We start from the raw sequence: 27,500 nt of genomic DNA on the forward strand, positions 1-27,500 counted from the left end.
GGTGGTTGCCAGGGAGTTACTATGCTGTTGCCAGGGTGTTTTGGTGGATTCCAAGTTGTTACTATGCTGTTGCTAGGGTGTTTTAGGTGGTTACCTGGGCATTACTATACTGTCACTAAAAGGTTGTGGTTGGTTGCCGGGGGTTGTGTGGATGTGAATATGGTGTTATAAGCGTTTTGTTGGTGGTTGCCAGGGTGTTACTATGCTGTTGCTATGGTGTTTTGGTGGACTCCAAGGTGTTGCCAGGGGCTGTGAGTGTGTCAGGGCATTACTATTTTGTCACAATTGTTTTTGTGGGTGGTTGCCAAGGCATTTCTATACTGTTACTATGGTTTGTTGATTGTTGTCAGGGTGTTACTATGCTGTCGTTAGGTTATTTTGTGTGGTTACCAGGGCATTCGTATGCTGTAACTAAGAGGTTGTGTGTTGTTGTCAGGGCATTACTATACTGTTACTATGGTTTGTTGATTGTTGTCAGGGTGTTACTATGCAATTGCTTTGGTGTTTTGGTGGTTTCCAAGGTGTTACTATGCTGCTGCTAGGGGTTGTGAGTGGTTGCCAGGACATTGCTATATTTTCACTATGTTTTGTGGGTAGTTGTCAGGATGTTACTATGTTGTCGTTAGGGTATTTTGTGTGGTTACCAGGGCATTACTATGCTGTAACTAAGAGGTTGTGTGTTGTTGCCAGGATATTACTATATAATTGCTAGGGTTTGTGGGTGGTTGTCAGGGTGTTACACTGCTATTGTTTTGGTGGTTTCCAAGGTGTCACTATGCTGCTGCTAGGGGGTTGTGAGTGGTTGCCAGGGCATTGCTATATTTTCATTGTGTTTTGTAGGTGGTTGTTGGGGTGTTACTATGTTGCCACTAGGGTGTTTTGAGTGGTTACCAGGGCATTACTATGCTGTGACTCAGAGGTTGTGGGTGGTTGCCAGGACATTACTATATAATTGCTATGCTTTATGAGTGTTTGTCAGGGTGTTGCTATGCTGGCGCTACTGTGTTTTGGGTGGTTGCCCGAGGATTGTAATTGGTTTGCTAGGAGTTGTAGGTGGTCGCCACGGCATTACTATACTGTTACTATGGTTTGTGGATAATTTTCAGGGTGTTACTATGCTATTGCTATGGTGTTGTGGTGGTTGTCAGGTTGTTACAATGCTGCTGCTTGGGGGTTGTGAGTGGTTGCCAGGGCATCACTATACTGCCACTATGTTTTGTGGGTGGTTGTCAGGGTGTTACTGTGCTGTTGCTGGGGTATTTTGGGTGGTTGCCAGGCATCCATTGTAAATGGTCATTCATTCATTCATTTTCTTTTCGGTTTAGTCCCTCATCAGGGCTCGCCACAACGCAATAAACCACCAACTTATCCAACATATGTTTTACACAGCGGATGCCCTTCCAGCTGCAACCCATCACTGGGAAACACCCAAACACACTCATTCACACTCATACACTACAGCCAGTTTAGTAGATCAATTTCCCTATAGCACATGTGTTTGGACTGTGGGGGAAACCGGAGCACCCGGAGGAAACCCACGCCAACACAGGGAGAACATGCAAACTCCACACAGAAACACCAACTGACCCATCCGAGTCTCAAACCAGAGACCTTCTTGCTGTGAGGCCACAATATGACACCACTGAGCCACCGTGATGCCCCAGTTATTTAAAATATATATAAATTTACCAGCTGTCTCTCTCTCTCTTTCTCTCTCTCTCTCTCACACACACACACACACACACTTCCCTCCCGCAGGGCACTTCCTCCTATCAGGTCGACCTCAGTCAAAGAGTTTAATCCTGTGAAACATTTCCTGCACTGATGAGAAATCAATCACTGATCCATCAGCGTGACATGATGAAAAGCACAGATCACACACTCTCCGGCCCAATACACACACACACACACACACACACACACACATACAACAAAGAGCAGAGGAAGAGAAGAATGAGATAAAGAAGTGTGAAAGATGCCAGAGTCACGGCCGTTCATGAGGCTGTGAAAAACGCAATCAGGATCAAGAAACTCACTCACGACAACTGCAGCACTCACACACACACACACACACACACACGCACACAAGCAAACACAGAAACAAACACAACATCCACCCACCCACACACAACACACACACACTCAAAGAGAAACACACGCACACATATACACACTCACACTCATGCACACAAAAAACACACATATACACACACACATACAAACACAAACAGAAACACACACATATACACACACTCACAAACAGGCACACACACATATACACAATAACACTCACACAAACACAAACAAACACAGAAACACACACACACACACACTCAAACAGACACACAAACACACACACAAGAAAACACAGAAACAAAAAACAAACACCCAGCCACACAACACACACACACACACACACACACACACACACACAAACATATACACACTCACAAACAGGCACACACACTTAAACAAATACAGAAACATACACACACACACACACACACAGAAAGAAAAACACACACACAATCACAAACAGACACACACAGAAACACAGTATTAAACACACAGACATGCACACAACACACACACACACACACACACAAACTCCGAAACACAAACATCACATCACACACAGACACACACACACAAACAGACAGACACAGAAACACAGTCTTGAATACACAGACATGCACACAGCACACACACACACACACACACACACACACACACACACACACACACGCACACACCGAAACACAAACATCACATCATGCACAGACACACACTCACAAACAGACACACACAGCAGACACACACACAAACACACACACGCACACACACACACACACACACACACACACACACACACACACACACGCGCGTGGGCTGGGTCAGGGCCTATTTTTAAGCTCAGAGGAAACAGTGAAAAGTGTTTTTTTAGGAACTGAGTGGTTTGGCTTTCCTGTGCGGTTTCTGGTGTGTGTGTGTGTGTGTGTGTGTGTGTGTGTGTGTGTGTGTGTGTGTGTGTGTGTGTGTGTAGTTTCCTCTATGACTCACTGTGATTTCCATGCATGTTGATACGTGTAAGAACGAGACGCTGAAAGAGGATCTGACTATAACACAACCCTGAGGAGAACACCACAGAACTCAGAGACTGTCATTATTATTCAGTCATTCACTCATTTACCATCGGCTTAGTCCTTTATTCATCAGGGGTCGCCACAGTGGAATGAACTGACAACTATTCCAACATGTGTTTTAAGCAGCTGATGCCCTTCCAGCTGCAACCCAATACTGGGAAACACCTATACACACTCATTCACACACACACACACACTCATACACTACGGCCAGTTTAGTTCATCAGTTCCCCTAAAGCGCCAACACAGGCTTATTCTGAAAGCGTACCCCCACATACATTTCTGGAGATCCTGAATTATGTAGCCAGTAGACATTTCATCTTTATAGCGAACGCTACGAGGCCGTATGACGCTGTTCATTTTCTCACTTAGCAGCTGACCGATGATGCAACGACAGGGTTCGAGTCTGGTGTAGAGCGGTTCCAGAAAGCAGGTAAGACAAAAACAGAAGCCAAAAAATAAAATAAAGAAGTAAATAACAGGGTGAGAATGTGGTAAAATCTGAAAACTCAGTAAAAATCAGGTGACGGCATTTCTTTTTCTGAGAAGGAAGTGGGCATGTCAGCCAGTGCTTTTGAAAACACTATTGGTTGGGTTTAGGGAAGGGGGTGGGCATGTCAGTCGGTGCTTTTGAAAACACTATTGGTTGGGTTTAGAGAAGGGGGTGGGCGGGTCAGTCGGTGCTTTTGAAAACACTATTGGTTGGGTTTAGAGAAGGGGGTGGGGCGGGTCAGTCGGTGCTTTTGAAAACACTATTGGTTGGGTTTAGGGAAGGGGGTGGGCGGGTCAGTCGGTGCTTTTGAAAACACTATTGGTTGGGTTAGGGAAGGGGGTGGGCGGGTCAGTCGGTGCTTTTGAAAACACTATTGGTTGGGTTTAGAGAAGGGGGTGGGCGGGTCAGTCGGTGCTTTTGAAAACACTATTGGTTGGGTTTAGAGAAGGGGGTGGGCGGGTCAGTCGGTGCTTTTGAAAACACTATTGGTTGGGTTTAGAGAAGGGGGTGGGCAGGTCAGTCGGTGCTTTTGAAAACACTATTGGTTGGGTTTAGGGAAGGGGGTGGGCGGGTCAGTCGGTGCTTTTGAAAACACTATTGGTTGGGTTTAGAGAAGGGGGTGGGCGGGTCAGTCGGTGCTTTTGAAAACACTATTGGTTGGGTTTAGAGAAGGGGGTGGGCGGGTCAGTCGGTGCTTTTGAAAACACTATTGGTTGGGTTTAGAGAAGGGGGTGGGCGGGTCAGTCGGTGCTTTTGAAAACACTATTGGTTGGGTTAGAGAAGGGGGTGGGCAGGTCAGTCGGTGCTTTTGAAAACACTATTGGTTGGGTTTAGAGAAGGGGTGGGCGGGTCAGTCGGTGCTTTTGAAAACACTATTGGTTGGGTTTAGGGAAGGGGGGGGGCGGGTCAGTCGGGGCTTTTGAAAACACTATTGGTTGGGTTTAGAGAAGGGGGTGGGCGGGTCAGTCGGTGCTTTTGAAAACACTATTGGTTGGGTTTAGAGAAGGGGGTGGGCGGGTCAGTCGGTGCTTTTGAAAACACTATTGGTTGGGTTTAGAGAAGGGGTGGGCGGGTCAGTCGGTGCTTTTGAAAACACTATTGGTTGGGTTTAGAGAAGGGGGTGGGCGGGTCAGTCTGTGCTTTTGAAAACACTATTGGTTGGGTTTAGGGAAGGGGGTGGGTGGGTCAGTCGGTGCTTTTGAAAACACTATTGGTTGGGTTTAGGGAAGGGGTGGGCGGGTCAGTCGGTGCTTTTGAAAACACTATTGGTTGGGTTTAGAGAAGGAAAAGACTGAGTCAGTCGATCGGTCAGTCAGTTGACAGCGGCCTCTGGTGGATTTACGTGAGAACAGCAGGTGTGAATGGCACTCGTGAGAGAGATTTGAGATCTAAAAAGCATACACAGTGCCCTCTGGTGGATTCAAGAAAACAAACAGCAAAAAAAAAAAAAAACTCCTGGGGTGTATTTGGCGCTCTCCAGAAATGTATATAGGGGTACATAATCAGATTGAGCCTGGGTTGGCACACTCATACACACACACACACTCGTACACTACAGCCAATTTAGTTGATCAATTCCTCTATAGCGCATGTGTTTGGACTGTGGGGGAAACCGGAGCACCCGGAGGAAACCCACGCTGAAATGCCAACTGACCCAGCCTAGACTCGAACCAGTGACCTTCTTGATATGAGGCCACTGTGCTAACCACTGAGTCAACGTGTCACCCAATAGCGTGAAGTGTACATTAAATTTAATATTGTTGTTCATATTTGTTTTAATTACCGTGTGTGTGTGTGTGTCTGTGTGTGTGCGTGTGTGTGTGTGTGTGTGTGTGTGTGTGTGTGTGTGTGTGTGTTTTAATTAGTGTTGATGTTTTCGGTTTAGATTATGTCCATATATATGATTCTGCAGATCTTCTGTGTCTATAGTTGTATTTGTAAATCCTCCTGAGATGGAGAAAATGAAAATAAGGTGAGGAGGGGGGAACAGACTGATGAACAGTGGGACGTAATTAATCAACATCTTCAGATTCTGCTGATGTAAATCTGTGAGCTTTTTTTTTTGGAGAAAACACTACAGGAGAACAAAATCTTGCTAGTTTCATCTTAAAATCAATGAAGAACAGCTTTACTTTCTGCACGAACAAAAGCCCTGTGTGTGTGTGTGTGTGTGTGTGTGTGTGTGTGTGTGTGTGTGTGTTTTATGGTAGCCCTGTGAAGCCAAATGGACCCTCACAGTTCTCTGAAGGTCCAGGAAACAGACTAATCCACAAAGCAATTCACAACAACAAAAGGTGCATTCCTGCAGAGAGCGCAAACACACACACACACACACACACACACACACACACACACTTAACGACTCCATTTGGAGGACTGTTTCGCTCTGTTGTCTGTTGAGCTGCTAAAGCTTCCTTCTCAACACAAACATAAATAACACTCACTCACACGCACACACACACACACACGCACACACACACATTTTGTTTATTTCCAACAAATAAATGATTTGAGTGTGTGTGTGGGTGAATTAAACACCAGAAATCCACCCAAAGTGACATTTCACCACAGAAAACATGATAGAAATCGATATTCAGCAAGAAATGAAGTTATTTGAGAGCGATTTTGCTTTTTCATAACTGGAACATTTGATGATCATTAAACTGATTACTTCACTCATGCTTTAAATTAAAATGTGACAAAATGCTTAAGAACAGCATTCAGAACAACACATGATGTGATTTATAAATGTTTCATGAATTAATGAATCAACAACTCAAAGCGGGGCATTTGAATTGGTTTGGCATTAAAATCTTAAGCTACACAGAAAACTCAATGATCAGGTTTATTTTTATTCATGCAAAATACAATTTCCAGAGGTTTTACTTTTGATTTGGGGTTTAAAAGAGAAATTGACAAGATTTTAAATTACATGTTTGGATTTAAATATGATTTGATTCGAATTTGATTTAATTATGAATCTGATTTAAATTTGAATGTTATTTAAATTTAAATATTATTTGAATGTGATTTAAATTTAAATTTAATTTGAATCTGATTATATTATGAATATTTGATATAAGTTTGAATATGATTTGATTCGAATTTGATTTAAATATGAATCTGATTTAAATTTGATTTAAATTTGAACATGGGTTGAATTTGATAAAATTTTTATGTTTTGATTTGATTTAAATTTAAATATGATTTTAATGTGATTTATTTAGAATATAATTTGAATGTGATTTTAATTTGAACATGATTTGAATGTAATATAAATTTTTATGTTTTGATTTGATTTAAATTTGAATATGATTTGAATTAGATTTAAATTTGAATATGATTTGAATTAGATTTAAATTTGAATATGATTTGAATTTGATTTAAATTTGAATATGATTTGAATGTAACTTAAATTTGAAAATGATTTGAATCTGATTTAAGTTTGAATCTGTTTTTAATTTGAACATAATTTGAACGTTATTTAAGTTTGAATATGATTTGAATTTGATTTACTTTTAAATGTTTTAATTGTGATTTAAATTTGAACATGATTTGAATCTGATTTAAATTTGCATATGATTTGAATTAAATTTTTAATGTTTTGATTTGATTTAAATCTGAATATGATTTGAATATGATTTTAATTTGAACATGATTTGAATGTAATAAAAATTTAAATACGATTTAAATTTGAATATGATTTGATTTGAATCTGGTTAAAATGTGAACATGATTTGATTTATATTTGAATCTCATTTGATTTCAATTTAATTTGAATATGATTTGAATTTGATTTAAGTTTGAATATGATTTGGTTTTAATCTGATTCATATTTGAATTTGATTAAAAACCTGAGCTAAAACCATATGTTTGAAGCTAAGAGCTAAAAGTGGAAGTATTTTAATCCAGTTTTAAAATCCAAGGTAAAACTGTGTCTTAGATGTGTGTGTCTGAGCAGAAGAGCAGAGCGAGAGCTGCTGCGGGGGAGAAACACAAACACCCGACAGCAGGAAACACACAATAAAAGAGGACAAAGAGAGACGCTTTATGAGCCTCACACAGGTGGCCAGGTGGACACACACACACACACACACACACACACACACGCACACACACACACAGAGAGAGACTTATTTACACATTTCAATTCAATACACACACAAACACACACACACACACACACACACTTATACACACATTTAATTTAGTTCACACATAAACACATACACAGACAGATACACACACACACGCATAAAACCCAAAAGCACAGACATACAGACACACAAACACATACACACACATACAGACATAAAGACACACACACTTATACACGCATATTCAACTCAATTCATACACGCACGCACATAAACCCAAATACATACACACACAGACATGCAGCCACACAGAAACACACACAAACACACACTTATATACACGTTTAATTCAGTTCACACACACACACAAAACCCAAACACACACATACAGAGACACACAGACATAAAGACACACACACTCAAATACATATATTCAACTCAATTCATGCACACACACGCACACACATAAACCTGAATATGTACACACAAAAACACACACACACACACACTTACATACACATATTTAATTTAGTTCACACATAAACACAAATACAGACAGACACACACACACACACACACACACGCATAAAACCCAAAAACACACAGACATACACACACACGAACCCAAACACACACATACAGACATAGACACACACTATTATACGCATATTCAACTCAATTCAGACACGCACACACATAAACACACACAAACACACACTTATATACACATATTTAATTCAGTTCACACACACACAAAACCCAAACACACAAAAACAGACACACAAACACACTCAGACACCCACACACACACACACAAACACACTCAGACAGCCACACACACACACAAACACACTCAGACACCCACACACACACACACAAACACACTCAGACAGCCACACACACACACAAACACACTCAGACACCCACACACACACACACACACTCAGACACCCACACACACACACAAACACACTCAGACACCCACACACACAAACACACTCAGACACCCACACACACACACAAACACACTCAGACACCCACACACACACACAAACACACTCAGACACCCACACACACACACACAAACACACTCAGACACCCACACACACACACAAACACACTCAGACACCCACACACACACACAAACATACTCAGACACCCACACACACAAACACACTCAGACACCCACACACACACACACAAACACACTCAGACACCAACACACACATACAAAAAACAGACACACAAACACACTCAGACACCCACACACACACACAAACACACTCAGACACCCACACACAAACACACTCAGACACCAACACACACATACAAAAAACAGACACACAAACACACTCAGACACCCACACACACACACAAACACACTCAGACACCCACACACACATAAACACACTCAGACACCCACACACACACACACACACTCAGACACCCACACACACACACACACACTCAGACACCCACACACACACACACACACTCAGACACCCACACACACACACACACACTCAGACACCCACACACACACAAACACACACAGACCCACACACACACACATTATCCTCAATATCTGCAGTGTTATGAACTGAAAGGCACCCTCCAGCACGGTCAGGCCTGCGCCGTGGATGAAATGAGACGCAACACACGCAGGTTTTTTGCATTAATTTGTATATTTTGCATTAAAGTTAACATGTTTCCATCGGTTCGCTCACGCTGCAGTAAGTGTTGATATCTTGTTATATTCAGACATGAGTAAATCTGTCCTTTGCAATAAATATCATAAAATAATAGAGCTTCACATAATAAATATCTTTGTACAACAACATCGACAACGAGAAGAAAAGATTTAGCAGTCTTAAACATTTGCTTTTCAAAAAATAGGCCTAAATTCCTCTTCTGCATCTGAACGCACATCTCTATATGAACACAACGGCTGCCGCTGATCTGTCAGAGCTCCCCCCGTCCTGCTACAGAGATCTGGCATCAAGTCCTTCACAGGTTTGGTTTCCATCAAAGCACCGTCGCTGAACTCTCTGCTGTCAGACAGTAGCTGCGCACAGTCAGGTGAGGCGAACGCCGCTTCACTAAATAAACCTCCATCCGGAGAGGGGGCGGGGCTTATGTGGTGCTCATTAGCATATCTCCTATTATAGGCATGTTTCCTGTTTCGGCATCCTGCAGCAGCTTCCCTCAGCTAGAGATACATTTGGCGATATACAGCGGGTAAAACAAGTATTGAACATGTCCGGATTTTACCTTATAAGAGTCGTTAGAAAATGACCCAGATTTTACATAACAATCCAAACATTCTGATGAAACTAAACTCAGAAATATGTGTAATAGCAATGCATTGACACAAGGAGAAGGTACTGACATCTGTTTCATATTTTCATTCATTTTCCTTCAGCTTAGTCCCTTATTTATCAGGGGTCGCCACTGAGGAAGGAACCGACAACTATTCCAGCATATGTTTTACACAGTAGATGCCCTTCCAGCTGCAACCCAGTACTGGGAAACACTCAAACACACTCACTTCACACACACACTCATACACTACAGCCAATTTAGTTGATCAATTCCCCTATAGCGCATGTGTTTGGACTGTGGGGGAAACTGGAGCACCCAGAGGAAACCCACACCAACACGGGGAGAACATGCAAACTCCACTCAGAAAATGACAACTGACCCAGCCGGGACTCGAACTAGCGACATTCTTGCTGTTAGGTGACAGTACTAACCACCGAGCCATGGTGTTGCCCCTGTATTTAATCCTTAATCATATAGAGAACGGAGCTGCATACATTCCTCAGGTGTGATTTGTCTCCTATAATTCAACTATTTCCCCCCATAACTCTTCTAGCAGCTTTATTTTCTTTTCTGATATCAGCTGAGAAAGCCCTTATACTCATCTGTTCAATACTTTTCCCTTGTGTCATTTCATTTGATCACACACATCTAAATTCCTAAACTATTGACGTGTGTTTCCTTTGTGTGTTTGGATTACTTTAGGTGTTACTGGCATCTACTGACAATTTCATTTCATCAGCACCTTTAGAAATCTGAGTTCAGATGCAAAAGCCTCTGAAGTGTCCTCTGAAATCTTCTAAAAGTAGCATTTCAGCCTCGTCTGTTTATGTTCAGTTAATTCACTTAATGCCAAAGAATTGGTGCTTTAGGGTGGAGCTATCAGTACTTTGGGGTGGAGCTACCAGTACGTTAGGGCGGGGCTATCAATCATTTACAGCAGAGCTATTAGTCCATTAGGGCGGGGATTTCAATCCCTTAGGGCAGGACTATTACTCCTTCAGGGCGGGGATATTAATCCTTCACAGAGGGTTTTATCAGTCTTTTGGGGCGGGGCTGTCAGCTATTTAAGGCGTGGCTATCGGTACTTTAAGGTGGGGCTTTCAGTCATTTAAGGCAGGGCAATCAGTCCTTTAGGGCAAGGCTATCAAACCTTTAGGGCGGGACTATCTGTCCTTTGGGGCGGGGATATCAATACTTTAGGGCGGGACTATCAGTCCTTTAGGGTGGGGCTATCAATACTTAAGGGCAGAGCTATTAGTCCTTCAGGGCGAGGATATCGATCCTTTAGAGCGGGGCTATAAGTCTTTTGGGGCGGGGCTTTCAGTTATTTAGGGCGGGACTATCGGTACCTTAGGGTAGGGTTTTCAGTACTTTAAGGCCTGGCTATCAGTTCTTCAAGGCAGGGCTATCAGTTATTTAGGGCGGGGCTATCTGAACTTTAGGGTGGGGTTTTCAGTCCTTTAGGGCAGGGCTATCAGGGGCATGTCTATTTTCTGTCCTGCTTTCATCCATTCATCTATCTTCGTCTTCCTAAATTTTGTTTCACAACAGCCATCTTCCAATAATCCAGTTATTTAGGGCAGGACTATCGGTACTTTAGGGTAGGGCTTTCAGTACTTTAAGGCCTGGCTATCAGTTCTTTAAGGCGGGGCTATCTGAACTTTAGGGTGGGGTTTTCAGTCCTTTAGGGCGGAGCTATCAGGGCGTGTCTAGTTTCTGTCTTACTTTTATCCATTCATCAGTCTTTCTAAATTATGTTTCACAACAGCCATCTTCCAATAATCCAATCGGATCCCAAAGGATGAAATAATTCACCACCTTATATTATTTTCTCATTTCAAGACGCTTTCAATTGGACGCACATCACGATAGTGGAAAAACTTCCATTTCATGCTGATGAATAACCAAACATAAACATCGGAGGCTGAGCCAAATGCTCATTTTAGTCTGATGGCATTTATGAACTCTTCATATGTTTTTGCTTGAGAGAAATCCTGATGTGTCACCAATACTCATTTTACTCTCCATACATCATCAGTTCGGGCCTCAGGACGGTTTCCCCGGTGTGTGTCCCGGCGTCTGGTTCCAGCTCTGCAGTTTGCAGTAAACAGTGTTGGAGTTCTTGCAGCGGCAGCCGGGCCGCGTCAGCCGATCATGACACGAGTTGCAGGCTTTAACGCAGCCTTTAGCCGGCAGATAGCACAGCAGGCAGGGAAACAGCGCCGCCATCAGGCCCATGCACAGAAACCGCGAGCAGCACTGCGGATGCGATAAGGAACACGGCCTGTCAGCGCAGGCGTCTCCAACATCATCATCGTCCTTGGAGCAATGATAAAAAAGCCCCTTCACCAAACACATGCATGTGCCCTGCTCTATGATGTTCTCTGCCGAACACAAGCACAATCCGTTGCATGCGAGCCGCGCCGGCAGCACCCGCGGTGCCGTGCACTCGCTGCATTTACACTTCCCGCAGCTCTCGCAGATGTACAGATGCGTAGAGTCTCTGTTATCCACATGCATCTGTTTCAGGGGAGCGTCCGGCGGCAGGAAAGCAGAGTTCAGAGATTTGGGCTGAGTCCGTACGGTGTTTCTGTGATTCTGTGGTGTTCCGGAGAGTAAACCCAGCTCTGATCCTGCACTGCTGCTGCTCTCGGAGCTCCCGGTGCTGGTGGATCTGCTGAGGCCCGGCGGACGCACTAATAACGAGGATTGCGGCTCGTAATTATTATTGACGTTCACCAGGATCACTTCATGAGTCCTCTCGTGTTTGTGTGCATGGCGCGGTGGCGGCGGGGGTCCCAGGGCAGGTCTGCGGGGGACAGCCGGGCCCTCGGTGTACTCGTTGCTACTGCGGATGGCTTTGATTTGGTCCAGGGACAGGACGGCCCCGGGGTCCGCATGCCCACGCTGACCATGGAGATCCATAAGACACGATCAGCAACTCCAGACCACACAGCAATGCTCATCTGACAGCCTGAGCGAGAGAGACAGAGAGAGATTTTAGGATTTAGAAGCACTTCATTACAATGATGTACAGGTGTAATGGATCACGGTTGATCTATGATCCATAGGATCACAACCCACGGTTCAGAACACACGTAACCAACATAAGGATGGCAGAAAGATCACATGTATTAAAGCATTTAGCCTTCCCTGTAAAGTATAATGACAACAGAAGATGTTGTGGAGGCACCTAAAGGCTTTCTTAGGTCATTAGAGGTGTTTTCTGGCAACCCTTGTTTAACCTGCATTAATGCATTCAGTGTAAGCTGCACTATTGATCATTAAAAGATCGAGATCTCAATTCAAACACCCACGACACATCATTATAAATGTGCGTATGTTTAATAATCCTTCAAAGCGCTGCACTGGAATCTGGGTTTGATCAAGGAAGAGATTCAGTCTTTGAGTTAGTTATAACGTTACAATCCAATAACACACAAGCACTGGGAGAGCAGTTTACAGTTCAGATACAACACTGATGTTTACGGTAAATACTTGTAAATTGCAGGTTGTGTCTGTTATAATCAAGTTTCTTGCAGTTCTGTTTCTGTAATAAATGGAAAACTAATGACATTTGTCTCGTCCCCTTTTTGGCTGATATGTAAACAGAAACCTTAGTGTGATCCCGAACCGTGGGATCTGTGATCCATTCCACCATTATGATTATATATCAAAAAGCACATATTTATAGCCCCGTATATTGAACAAGAGAGAGAGATTTTAGATTTTACAGGTACTTCATTACAAATACGCAATTAAAAATCAATCAACAATCCCCAAGATGACTATAACTTCTTGAAAATGAAATTATTCTCTGCAATAAAAAGCAGATCTTTAAGACAGAGATTTTACAGGTGCTTTATTACTTTATTACTTGCTTTAAATGTTTTACTTCAATCAAATGAACTTTTCTAGTCATCTGAACTTAAACCAAACAAAACAAACTGACCAAACATATTTAGTTAAGCTTTGTATGACTTATAACCAGGGCCAGACGGAATCTGCGGACGCTTTTTGCTATTTCTGTGGATTTCTGCGGATTTATTTTGGGAGTATCATAACTAAAATCTTAATTTGTGAAATAAAAAAAAAACTTGTATTTAATGTTTACAATGCAAATCCAATTAGATCCACTTTATTTGGTAAACAAAGCAAGTCTCTCATATAATATCTCTACTAAAAGACAGAAAATATTACTGTACACACTGTATTGTACATAAATCAGATGAATATCTTCATATTAGTCAATAATATTACTGTAATTAATTTGAAAAGTGAATAAATATAGATTTACACACATTTACTGAAGTAAATAAACAGAATAAATGATGGGCTAAAAATCTGCAGAATTCTGCACGTGCAGATTCAGTGTGGGCCTACAAATAACATGCAGCTAAACTTGAGAGACTTTTTGACATTTTGACATCGTTTTTTAACAGTGTGTCAGTCAACAATCCACAAAATAACATCACGTTAAAACAACAAATTGTTGAACATTGAAGTATTCTCTATACCAGTGTTTCCCAACCCTGTTCCTGGAGGCACACCAACAGTCCATATTTTGGATGTCTCCCTTACCTGATTAATTAACTTCAGGTTTTGGAGTCTCTTCTGATGTTCTAATTAGGTGATTCAGGTGTGTTTGATTGGGGAGACATTGAAAATGTGTACTGTTGGTGTGCCTTCAGGAACAGGGTTGGGAAACACTGCTCTATACCACAGAAAAAGCACATCTTTAGAGCACCTTATATTGGAGAGAGAGAGAGAGAGAGAGAGAGAGAGAGAGAGAGAGAGAGAGATTGTTTCACTCCTTTATTTCTATTCCCTTATTTGGGGAATATATCACCTGCTCGTCTCGAAATTAGTTTAATAATAAGCTTACTAATTTAAAATTGACACTTAGACTGGTTTTGTGCTAACATACGGTCCGTTAATGCATAATAAGCACATTTACAATGCATTACACATATTTTATGTGTATTTGTAACTTTTTAAGTATATTTGTAGCATATTTATTATGTATATTTGTATGTATATATTAAGTTTATTTGTAGTTTTATTAAATTAAAGTTTATTTTAATGGATGCCTCTTTTTAGGACCCTTATTTTTAAGTGCACTTGGTCAAAGAGAAACGCAGCGGTAATCGCGCATTAGTGTTTACTGGAGCGTTGTAAAACTGTTGAAACACATGCACGCTCTCCAGGGCCCCAAGCTTTTGTTTTTCACTTCCTTTGGGGGTTCAAGCCTTAATTAGAGGGTCAAACCCCCCGGACACACCATTCACACCCTGGTGTTCGGGATGCGCGTTCACAGCGGGTAATTCGCGCGCTCGCGGATCCGGACTGGCCGTGTGCAGATGTACTTACAGAGACAGCGCTCATAAATCTGTGTGTTTGTGTGTGTCTGTGAAATGCGCTCTGGAGCTCTGTTCCTTCTATTCACAGAGCCATTCAACCCCTGAGCAGAGATACACACACACACACACACACAAAGTCAAGCTATTGATTGTTTAATACACTGGTAAAATATTTGTTAATGAACTGTTTCCGTATTTACGTGTTTTGTGTTTATTCGCGGTTGTTAGTTGTATTATGGGATGTTGAGCTTTGCTCTGTCCACTTTTAAAGTTGAAAATTCAACACTATAGTTTAACAAAGTGACTTTTAGTGACATTTCAGTCGTCTGAAATAATAATATAATGCAGAATAAATAATATCTAGAGAAATAAGTCTAATTTTAGAGAAATAAGTCTAATTTTAGAGAAATAAGTCTAATTTTAGAGAAATAAGTCACATTTTCTGTGTAAAATTACTGAAATGTGCTGCAATATATCACAAGGTTTGAATACACAACACCAACCCAGACATAGCACTGCAGACATGTTCAGAAAAGTCACCTTTTTTACCTTTTCAAGGTTAAAAGTTGTTAAAAAAGAAAGATTAAGGTCCCATAATGCAATTCAAAAGCAGAAATACAAATAAAATACGGAAAACTGATAATTTACGGATATTTTTCCAGTGTATATGTTTATTATCATTCATTATGGTTTTATCCTAAAATGTTGATTGCTCATTATACTGTTAATTGTTTAATCACTACTAATATATCTGCCATATGTCCTGTAAACATCACAAGTGTTATACATATGCAATACATTACTTTGTCATGTCAGTAAAGCAAAATTGAATTAAATTGCATTGAGAGAGAGAGAGAGAGAGAGAGAGAGAGAGAGAGAGAGAGAGAGAGAGAGAGAGAGAGAGAGAGAGAGAGAGAGAGAGTTGACTATTAACAAGACTTTGTACCGACCTCAATAAGCACACAACTGAAGTAAAGTACAAATACTTCCCGTGCTGATTTGCATGTGTATGGCTGGTTAACATTAAAATGCAGAGCCACGCAGAGCAGGAAGACTTCAAATCAAACACTGAGCTTCACACGCTTTTTAATGCACCACCGGCCATCACAAGCAAAGCACAACCAATATATAGAAAATACTACACAATCAGCGTGTTACTTCAATATCAGACACGCAATTACTATTAATAACGACTGGACATCTTATGCAAATAATTTCGCCTGTTTACACTGTAAACATACCCGTTAATTAGCAGATTTCCGTATTTTGTGCTTCATGTTTTTATTTCTCTTATTTTCACTGTTTATTTATGCTTTTGAATTGCATTATGAGATCTTGACCTTTCCTCTGACTTTAACCTTTGTAAAAGTGACTCTATGAACATTATAATAGTTTAAAGTGCTATATTGTCTGGCGTTGGTGTTGTATATTACGCTAAAAAACATTGTTATAAACTGCCAGTACATTTCACAGACTTATTTCTCTCTAAATTAGCCTATTTCTTATACATTATATTATTTTAACTACTAAAATGTCAATAAAAGTCGCTTTGTTAAACGGTAGAGTTGAATTTTCTACATCAAAAGAGGACAGAGCAGAGATCAACATCCCATAATGCAATTCACAACAGTAAATAAACAAACTGCTCATTAACAGACACTATCTACAGTGTATTGTCTCTATATAGCCTGCGTGCTAAACGAAATAAATACGATTACATGAAGAAAAACAGGAAGAATCGCAATAAAAGGAAACTTATGAATGAAAACAAGCCTGCGGGGGGAGGAGTGTGAATGAGTGTGTGTGTGATGTGTGTTCAGACTCAAACACACACACTCACTCAGACAGACACGCATAAAATAAAGCGTATAATGTGATTAAAGCGAGGTTTTGGAGTAATGAACGCGCATTTGGTGAGCGTGTCGCGCGCGGGGGCCTGTGGAGATCCGCGTTCACACTCGATCCAGATTAAATCCGAATTAAACAGCGCAGATATGCGTATAAACAGCGATACATACCTACAGATAGACTCCCATAATGTCAAATCCATCAGTCCGTGTGCCAAACATCCATCAACGTGTCCAGAACGGTGCCCGAAACCAGCGCGTGCCCGCGAGCGTAACATCCAGAGAAACTCCGCGCGGTGGCTTCAGCTCGAGAGTTTGATCCGCGCGGAAAAAACGGGGGGAAAAGTGGAGAAAATCCGGTAAAATCCAGGAGTGAAGCGCACTCGGGATCCGTGGCGTCCGGCTCTGACTGTGCGTGAGTGTGCGCGATCAGATGCGTGCGCTGTTTTTGCGCGCACACACACACATACACACACACACACTGATGAATGAAAGAGGATCATGGGCAGATGCAGGAGGGGCGCAGCGCTGCGTTTAAGGTGGATCGAGACACACACACACACACACACACACACACACACACCTCATCATTTCACATTTACGCACATTTCTCTCCTAGCCGAAGTACTTAGAGATTTTTAAAGGGAAAAAGTTCATTAAAAGTTAAAAGGCTGATACAATTATAGGCTTTTATAGTCTTCTTTTTATATTTATATTGTTTGCAATATTACACCAATAGTTTGCTACTATTATATTAATAATATCCCACGTGGGAAAAATATAATTATAATATAAACACAGAAACAGACACACACACACACACACGCACGCACGCACACACACACTACTTTTTGTTAATGAATGCTCCAGCAAAGTATAAACTACGGTGAACTGATAAACTGTAATAAACACTGTAGTATACTTTAGTTTTTACTACAGTAAACTGTGGTGTTTTGTAGCAGGTATAATATACCCTATATTGTAGAAAACTACAGTATTGGGTCGTTGTTTATATTACTATAGTTGTGTTACCATAGCTACTGTAGAATCACCACAACAGATGAATTACTAGTTGGTGTGTTACCATAGCAACCGCAGAATCACCACAGCAGATCCATTACTACAGTTGGTGTTACCATAGCAACTGTAGAATTACCACAACAGATCAATTACTACAGTTGGTGTGCTACCATAGCAACCGTAAAATCATCACAGCAGATCAATTGCTATAGCTATTGTTACCATAACAACTGTAGAATCACCACAACAGATCAATTACTACAGTTGTTGTGTTACCATAGCAACTGTAGAATCACCACAACAGACTAATTACTATAGTTGTTGTGTTACCATAGCAACTGTAGAATCCCCACAACTGATCAATTACTAGTTGTTGTTACCATAGTAACTGTAGAATCACCACAACAGATCAGTTACTATAGTTGGTGTGTTACCATAGTAACTGTAGAATCACCACAACAGATCAGTTACTATAGTTGGTGTGTTACCATAGCAACTGTAGAATCACCACAACAGATCAGTTACTATAGTTGGTGTGTTACCATAGTAACTGCAGAATCACCACAACAGATCAATTACTACAGTTGTTGTTACCATAGCAACTGCAGAATCACCACAACAGATCAGTTACTATAGTTGGTGTGTTACCATAGTACCTGTAGAATAACCGCAACAGATCAATTACTACAGTTGTTGTGTTACCATAGCAACTGTAGAATATCTTTATAAAGTAATTTTAAAACACTCCAGTATTTTGTTTTTCATGTGGGAGAGTATAATGTTATTTAGTGTGATGTTTTATTAGTTAACAGCTCTAATTATTCTCCATTTGATCTGACATTTAATGCTCAACTCGTTCAGATAATGAATGTGTAATTACAGGATTAGTATAAGGATTAAACGCGTTTTAAACCTGATTGTTCGGCGTGAAAAACACGAGACGCGCTGGACGACCTTAAGAGCTCAACCCCCCTCACTCTCTGAGTGTGAGTGTGTGTGTGTGTGTGTGTGTGTGTGGCGGATGTGCTGCATCCGGATACATGAGAAAGGAAAGTTCAGCACAAAGTCATTTCATGCATTCAGATGGAAACGAGCCGCAGACACACACACACACGCACACACACACGCACACACACACACACACACACACACACAAACACACGCACGCACGCACACACAAATCATTTTAACATTTAGAGTTTTACATTAGTTTACTGTTTGTTACATAAGTATATTGGAGCTTTTTACAAATAAAAGTTTTAAAATCTATATTTAAATACATGTCAGCAACCTTTGTGTTGGTATTATGTACATGTTATTATTGTAATTATTCATTTATTTTATATACTCATTAGTTTGACATTAGTTTGTTTGCTTATGTCATTTTGTACTTGTCATATTATTTTATTACTTGACGTTTTATTTTAGTAATTTCAGTACTTTCGCTTAATTTATGTGAGAATAACATTTCTAAAGTAATTTCTAATGCAATCACATGTACAATGCCTACAAACAATATATTATTCAACTGCCGTAACTTCATATTTTTTTAGCTACAACTAAATTTTATATTTCATATGCATTTGATATATAAACAGCAATATATTATATAAATGTACAATATATTAATATATAAACAGCAATATACTATATAAATACACAATATATTAAAATATAAATAGCAATATACTATATAAATTTACAATATATTAATATATAAACAGCAATATGCTATACAAATATGCAATATATAAACAGCTATACTTTACAAATATACAATATACTAATATATAAACAGCAACATACTATATAAATATACAACGCACTATATAAAAATACAATATACTAATATATAAATATACAATATATTAATATATAAACAGCAATATACTATATAAAAACAATATACTAATATATAAATTGAAATATAAAAATATACAATACATTAATATACAAACAGCTATACTACATAAAAACACAATACATTAATATATAAATAGCAATATACTATATAAATGAACAACATACTAATATATAAATATACAATATACTATATAAGAAACAATATACTAATGTATTATAGGTAAATTATAGGTGTATATATATATATATATATAAATATATATATATATATATATATATATATATATATATATATATATATATATATATATATATATATATATATATAAATCAGAATCAGAAAGAGCTTTATTGCCAGGTATGTTCACACATATGAGGAATTTATTTTGGTGACAGAGCTTCTACAGTGCAACAGGATTACAGAGACAGGACAAAAAACAGATCTAAATATATATTTAAAATATTTATTTAATAAATATATTTAAAAAAAAAATAGAAGTAAGTAGTGAGTGCAAATATACAGATTGACAAGTGTATGTACGTGTTTATTACTATATACAACGTTATATGTGCAGCTGTTATGTGCAAATTGGCATGTAAAGTGTGTTGTTAAATAAGTGTATATGTGTATAAAAGTGTATAGCAGTAGTGATGTTGGTTCCACAATTATTATCATCAAGTGTTCATGAGATGGATTGACTGAGGGAAGAAACTGTTTCTGTATCGGGCTGTTCTGGTGCGCAGTGCTCTGTAGCGTCCACCAGAAGGTAACAGTTCAAAGAGGCAGTGTGCTGGGTGTGAGGGGTCCAGAGTGATTTTGGCCTATAAATATATATATAACAGATAGGCATAGATAATTTGTTTTAACTAGATTAATCTCACTGTAATCGTGGAGCTAATTTAGATTAATCTAGATTAAAATGGCTCATTTGAATTCTGCTGAAGGCATTCAGAATATGTGTGTTACCCAAATAATGACCAAAGTAAGTCTTTGAGAATGGGTTTCTCGAGCCAGGTGGCGCATTAAACCAGGGGCTCATCTCCTGTTTCCAAAATGCATCACAAACTGCTTGAGAAACTGATCTACTGTGATAACTGCTGATGAAAATAAATGATCTTCAATAAGATGTGCTTGTGTTTACTAACTGCTTATTCAGGTGAACATGAATGTTGAACTGTAGGCCTACATCAGCTCCAGACAGCCATTTCTGATGACCTTACCTACCTAACTGCATTTCATTGCCTTGTACATGTGTGATGACAATAAAGTTGAATCTAATCTAATCTAATCTGAAGTCCTAACTGAACTGAACAGAAAGGAATTAAGACATGTGGAGTTTGCAGATATTAGTGGCATTATTGAAGAAAACACTGCAATCAAACTATTACCGTCATGTAGGACTTTTCGTCATATTTTCCCACAAGATCCACACACAGGGCTCTCAGTAAAGGACCACACACACACACACACACACACACACTGTGAAATGCGGAAGTTTTTTTATTTCCATTCGGCGTGCATTATTAAATTCCATAACACTTCCACCAGTCCTTACTCCTCATTTGTGTCTCATAGCCCCAGTTTGTCACGGGGACATGAATGAAATGTTCATAAGTTAAAGTGAAACTGCCGAACTGCAGTTAAAGTCACCCAAAATGACAGGAAACTCTTACATGAAAGCACTTCAGGTAAACACTGTCATTATATTATTGTCTTGTCAATTAAGGCAAATATCTAGATTACAGATGTCCATGTAAGCGTTGTCAGTCGTATCTTCGAAGTAAGCGAAAGATCCAGTAGGGCATCCTGCTGATTTGATTCAGAAGGGCAGTTGTTTGTCAGACGGCTCACCGGTCAGGAATACATCCACGCTAAAATGTCAAGGTGAGAGTCATCCTAGCTCCCATAGACCCAGCTCCCAATCCAAGTTAGAGAATAGATTAACAGCCATACTTTTATAATCGCGAGATCGTTATCACGTTAACGATAATAAATATATATAGCGATGATATATATCTATCTGATCAAAAGGGAAATACAAACACATGATAGATAATCTGAGAATAAGCAATGCTGGAATGAATAGTATTAAACTTGCATGTTTTATTAGTCACGATGGCATGAAAACGCTCCAGAACTATACAACACACACACACACACACACACACACACACACACGCTGTCTTAATAATAAAATCATCTGACTTTCTGAAATATCCACATTAAGAGGACAACATGCAGCAACGGTTTGAAGTGTTGTACAGTATTCAACATGATTATACAGCAGCACAATGTCTGATTGTAGAGAGGAACTCTGAGCTGCACTGCATGCTGATCACCAATGACTTCACATGCTGTCATAATGCTACCAAAGCACCGAGTGTAGAGTAAAAGCTGAGGGTTTTAAAGCATGCGCAGTGTGTTGTCCTGTGAGCTGATCTGCAGGAGCGTCACACACACACACACACACACTTTCAGCTGAATAACGCAGTGCTGCACACAACCATTGAACACTGCTTTGTGATCAAATTAAACTTTTATAGATCTATAACTTTTTTGAGGCCAGATGACCACACACACACACACACACGCGTGCACAAGCATACGCGCACACACACACAGGTAAACACATTTACACACACACTCTTTCTCTGTCTCACACACATCAGTCAGATATCAGCAGCCTGTTGTGTCTTTAATGTAGTTGTGTGTTTATGGTTGTGTGTGTGTGTGTGTGTGTGTGTGTGTTTGCTGCTGCTGGTATCTGCTGTAGGTTTGCAGAAGGGACTCTGGGATTCGGGGTGTGATGGTTGTGTGTGTTTGTGTGTGTGTGTTATTATGCTTCAAGATTGTGTGAGTGTGTGTGCTGCTGCTGGTATCTGCTATGGGTATCTGCTATAGACTCTGGGATTCGGGAGGATGTGTGTGTGTGTGTGTGTGTGTGTGTGTGCGCGCATGCGCTGCTGCTGCTGGTATCTGCTGTAGGGACTCTAATTGTGATGGTTGTGTGTGTGTGTGTGTGTGTGTGTGTGTGTGTGTGCGTCTGTTGCTGCTGGTATCTGCTGTAGGGACTCTGGGTGTGATGGTTGTGTGTGTGTGTGTGTGTGTGTGCGTCTGTTGCTGCTGGTATCTGCTGTAGGGACTCTGGGTGTGATGGTTGTGTGTGTGTGTGTGTGTGTGTGCGTCTGTTGCTGCTGGTATCTGCTGTAAGGGACTCTGGGTGTGATGGTTGTGTGTGTGTGTGTGTGTGTGTGTGTGCGTCTGTTGCTGCTGGTATCTGCTGTAGGGACTCTGGGTGTTATGGTTGTGTGTGTGTTTATGGTTGTGTGTGCGCATTGCTGCTGCTGCTACCTGCTGTAGGGATTGGGGATGTGATGGTTGTGTGTGTGTTTATGGTTGCGTGTGTGCGCGTTGCTGCTGCTGGTATCTGCTGTAGGGACTCTGGGTGTTATGGTTGTGTGTGTGTATGTGTGCGTGCGCTGCTGCTATCTGCTGTAGGGATTGGGGATGTGATGGTTGTGTGTGTGTGTGTGTTTATGGTTGTGTGTGTGCGCGTTGCTGTTGCTGGTATCTGCTGTAGGTCTGCAGGAGGGACTCGGGGATTCGGGGTGTGATGATGTTCAGCGCGTTCTGGAAGTGTGTGTCCTTCACCTGTTCAGCTGAGATGCTCTCCTGCAACGCCTGTAGAGCCGCTTCTCTGCACACCGCTGTCACCTGCACACACACACACACACACACACAGACATAATTATAATCACATATATGTACATTTAATAACTGTCCTAAGCATGATTTATTTACACACTGGTATTGATTAGCATTGATGACCTGATTCTAAAATAAAGAACTCAGTATTAGTAAGATGCTGGATACATCTGTATTGATGACGTCCATCTTGTGTCAGCTCTGATTCTGTCTATGTAGGGCACTCACTAGTGTGATCATGCATGCATTCAGTGCTATGTGTGTGTGTGTGTGTTCTGTCTGTCAGCACACAGAAGTGGTTTGATGGCAAAACGCCTGACCACAAATTAGCACAGCGTTCAAGGATAAACATGCAGAGCAAAAATCATTTCCTATAATTACTAAACTATTTTTAACCAACAAAACCGCCTGGTTACAGCAGCGCAATATAGAGCCCAGTGCTATTTAAGACACGACCACATCTCCTCATGCAGAAAGCAGACTTTCACACCCGAGCAGGAAGTGAGCGGACAGACTTCCTGTTTAAGGCTTCTGAACATTTACATCGGCCTTAAATGTTTACTTCTGCTTCAAGATCAAATTATACAACGTTTATTATTTCTAGTCATTTCTCCCATAGGAAACTGAATCGGAACTTCTAAAGCAATAACAAAAACGTTGCAACTTCCGCATTCTAGAATAAGGTCAATAAGGAGTCCGCTCATTGTGCTTACCTTTTCCTTGTTTGTTTAAATGCAGCTGCTTATTGTGTTTATCCGTTCCTTGTTTGTTTAAATGCACCTGCTTATTGTGCTCACCTATTCCTTGTTTGCTATAATGCATCTGCTTATTGTGCTCACCTGTTCCCTGTTTGTTATAATGCACCTGCTTATTGTGCTCACCTGTTCCCTGTTTGTTATAATGCATCTGCTTATTGTGCTCACCTGTTCCCTGTTTGTTATAATGCATCTGCTTATTGTGCTCACCTGTTCCTTGTTTGTTATAATGCATCTGCTTATTGTGCTCACCTGTTCCCTGTTTGTTATAATGCATCTGCTTATTGTGCTCACCTGTTCCTTGTTTGTTATAATGCATCTGCTTATTGTGCTCACCTGTTCCCTGTTTGTTATAATGCATCTGCTTAATGTGTTTACCTGTTCCTTGTTTGTTATAATGCATCTGCTTATTGTGCTCACCTGTTCCCTGTTTGTTATAATGCATCTGCTTATTGTGCTCACCTGTTCCTTGTTCGTTATCATGCAGCTGCTTATTGTGTTTATCCATTCCTTGTTTGCTATCATGCACCTGCTTATTGTGCTCACCTGTTCCTAGTTTGATATAATGCATCTGCTTATTGTGTTCACCTGTATCTTGCTTGTTATAATGCACCTGCTTATTGTGTTTCCCTGTTCCTTGTTCGTTATCATGCAGCTGCTTATTGTGTTTACCTGTTCCTTGTTTGTTATAACACGGCTTCTTATTGTGCTCACCTGTTCATTGTTTGTTATAACACGGCTGCTTATTGTTCTCACTTGTATCTTGTTTGTTATAATACAGCTGCTTATTGTGCTCACCTGTTCCTTGTTTGTTATAATCCCTCAGCTTATTGTGCTCATTTGTTTCTTGTTTGTTATCATGTGGCTGCTTATTGTGCTCACCTGTACCTTGTTTGCTTTCATGCATCTGCTTATTGTGTTTACCTGTTGCTTGTTTATTTAATGCATCTGCTTATTGTGTTTACCTGTTCCTTGTTTATTATAATGCGTCTGCTTATTGTGCTTACCTGTTCCTTGTTTATTATAATGCATCTGCTTATTGTGCTTACTTGTTCCTTGTTTATTATAATGCGTCTGCTTATTGTGTTTACTTGTTTCTTGTTTATTATAATGCGTTTGCTTATTGTGCTTACCTATATACTAACATTCACTGCTTTTTCTTTGGCTCAAGATTTGGTTATTGTCTTTAGTAAGTGTGTGTTCTCCTGTTTCTGCCTGCGGATTAAACTCCATGTCAGACTAAATTCCTGAGTCACTATTGTTGCACACTAGCGTGACAGTCCTGAAATGAGCTTAAGTTTGTGATTGTTGTGACGGTGGTGTGGCTGTGCGTGAGGTCAGGTGACGAGCGCTTGCTGGATCTCAATAGAGGGTCAGGGTGGAGTCTGGAAAAGATCAGATTGCATCTATAGGGCAAAGATACACACAAGAGCTGCTATTCAAATGCTGGATTACAGTTTCTCTCTCTTTCTCTGTGTGTGTGTGTGTGTGTGTGTGTGTGTGTGTGTGTGTGTGTGTACAGGTTTAGCTATACTTGTGAGGCCTCAATTGTCCTCCATTAGACATGAAACGAACTTGAAATAACTTGAAACTCAAAATAGTAATAATGTGTGTGTGTGTACAGGTTTAGCTATACTTGTGAGGGCTCAAGTGTACTCAATTACATATGTTAAACTAGCTTGGAATAACTTGAAAGTGATAAAAGTAATTATTAATACAATTGAAAATCAGATTTTACTTTCATATTGTAGTTTAAAGGGGTGGTCCACAGTGTATTCTTAAGGTTTGCGTGTGTTTATAAGATGCAAAGCAATGTGTGCTCATGTTTCACTTGTAGAAATTGACATTATTTTTTCATACATCTTACTTTGATTATATACAGCTACTCAGCTTACATGAAAACGCCTTTCATATTTCCTAGTTTTTCTGAACAGCCCCCCCTCAAGAGGCCCTGATTGGTCAGCTAACATAATGTGCTGTAATTCAGGGATCGACTCCACAAGCACGCGCTTAGCCTCTTCTATGTAAATAGTGTCAGTCAGAGTAGCTGTTAGCAGTATCAGAAACAGTTTGAGGCTTAATCAGACAGAAAATGTAAAGGATGAACCTCATGCCTGCTCTCTAAAATGAAATCTGACAAGTGTCTGTAACGAGTGAAAATAGGGTGCGGCTCCTTTAAGAGAGAATTGCCATTTTATGTATGTGTGTGTGTGTGTGTGAGAAGAGTCTGTAGATGCATGTAACACGAGAACCGATGTTTATTTTTATTTTTCTCTGATGCTGGATTTAAGTTATTTTTCTGTGATATACAGTGACGCTGTTGACAGGAGAATAAAGCGTGAGATGTGGGATGCGACCCGTGTGAACTTTTCTGCTGCAACACGAGTTAGTTGAGTTATCCTATATTTTTTTTTCCTAACTCAACGTGTTACATCTTTCACATTATATACAAAATAAGCATGTGTTAGTAATATGAAACGTTCACATATCTTTTGCCAGTTCATTATTTGAGATGTAAAACGCAGAGAAAGCGTCCGCATAGAGAGACACTGCAGCGCTGCTGAAGACTGTGGCTGTTAAATGGGTTTGCCAAACAGCATTTTCCCTTTGTTTACATCCTTGTTTACGTCCTCGCTACAACATACCATTAACACTAGACACTGTGCATGTCATGGATCGGTTTTAGCAAATAAAATACTTACAGGTTGTGGCTCACAATCCACAGCTTCTGCTTGTTGGAGCTGCTCCTTTGAGGAGTTTTCCCTGCTGAATCCAGCACTGAACTGGGAGAGATTCTGAAAGCTGTCCTTTGTCAAATGCTAGAGCTATATATTTTTATAATTCTCTGGAACATAAATTAAACTGTAAGCACTTCTCTCTTTGTGTCGTGTCCT

The 27,500-nt window shown here is 40.3% G+C and overlaps 2 protein-coding genes across 3 annotated transcripts in view; both read right to left on the reverse strand.

The window, feature by feature from the left end:
* Positions 1-9,385: 9,385 nt before the first annotated feature.
* spry1 (sprouty homolog 1, antagonist of FGF signaling (Drosophila)) lies at positions 9,386-17,734 on the reverse strand. The gene is made up of 2 exons (XM_056471696.1): positions 17,434-17,734; positions 9,386-13,029 (listed from the first exon to the last, which is right to left on the reverse strand). The coding sequence occupies exon 2, from the start codon at positions 12,978-12,980 to the stop codon at positions 12,102-12,104; it is 879 nt and encodes a 292-aa protein (XP_056327671.1). The 5' UTR covers positions 12,981-13,029; positions 17,434-17,734; the 3' UTR covers positions 9,386-12,101.
* A 3,274-nt stretch (positions 17,735-21,008) lies between these two features.
* Positions 21,009-27,500, reverse strand: part of afg2a (AFG2 AAA ATPase homolog A) — a 58,138-nt gene continuing 51,646 nt past the window's right edge. The window contains exons 18-19 of one of the 2 annotated variants that reach the window (XM_056471695.1): positions 23,666-23,860; positions 21,009-23,601 (exon numbers count right to left, since the gene is read on the reverse strand). In XM_056471695.1, coding sequence (XP_056327670.1) covers positions 23,681-23,860 — 180 coding nt within the window. In that variant the 3' untranslated portion in view covers positions 21,009-23,601; positions 23,666-23,680. Of the gene's footprint in view, positions 23,861-27,500 lie in introns of both variants that reach the window. The other variant, XM_056471694.1, reaches the window with a different exon arrangement.

Source organism: Danio aesculapii, chromosome 14 (genome assembly GCF_903798145.1).
Source record: "Danio aesculapii chromosome 14, fDanAes4.1, whole genome shotgun sequence".
NCBI classification, from domain to species: domain Eukaryota; kingdom Metazoa; phylum Chordata; class Actinopteri; order Cypriniformes; family Danionidae; genus Danio; species Danio aesculapii.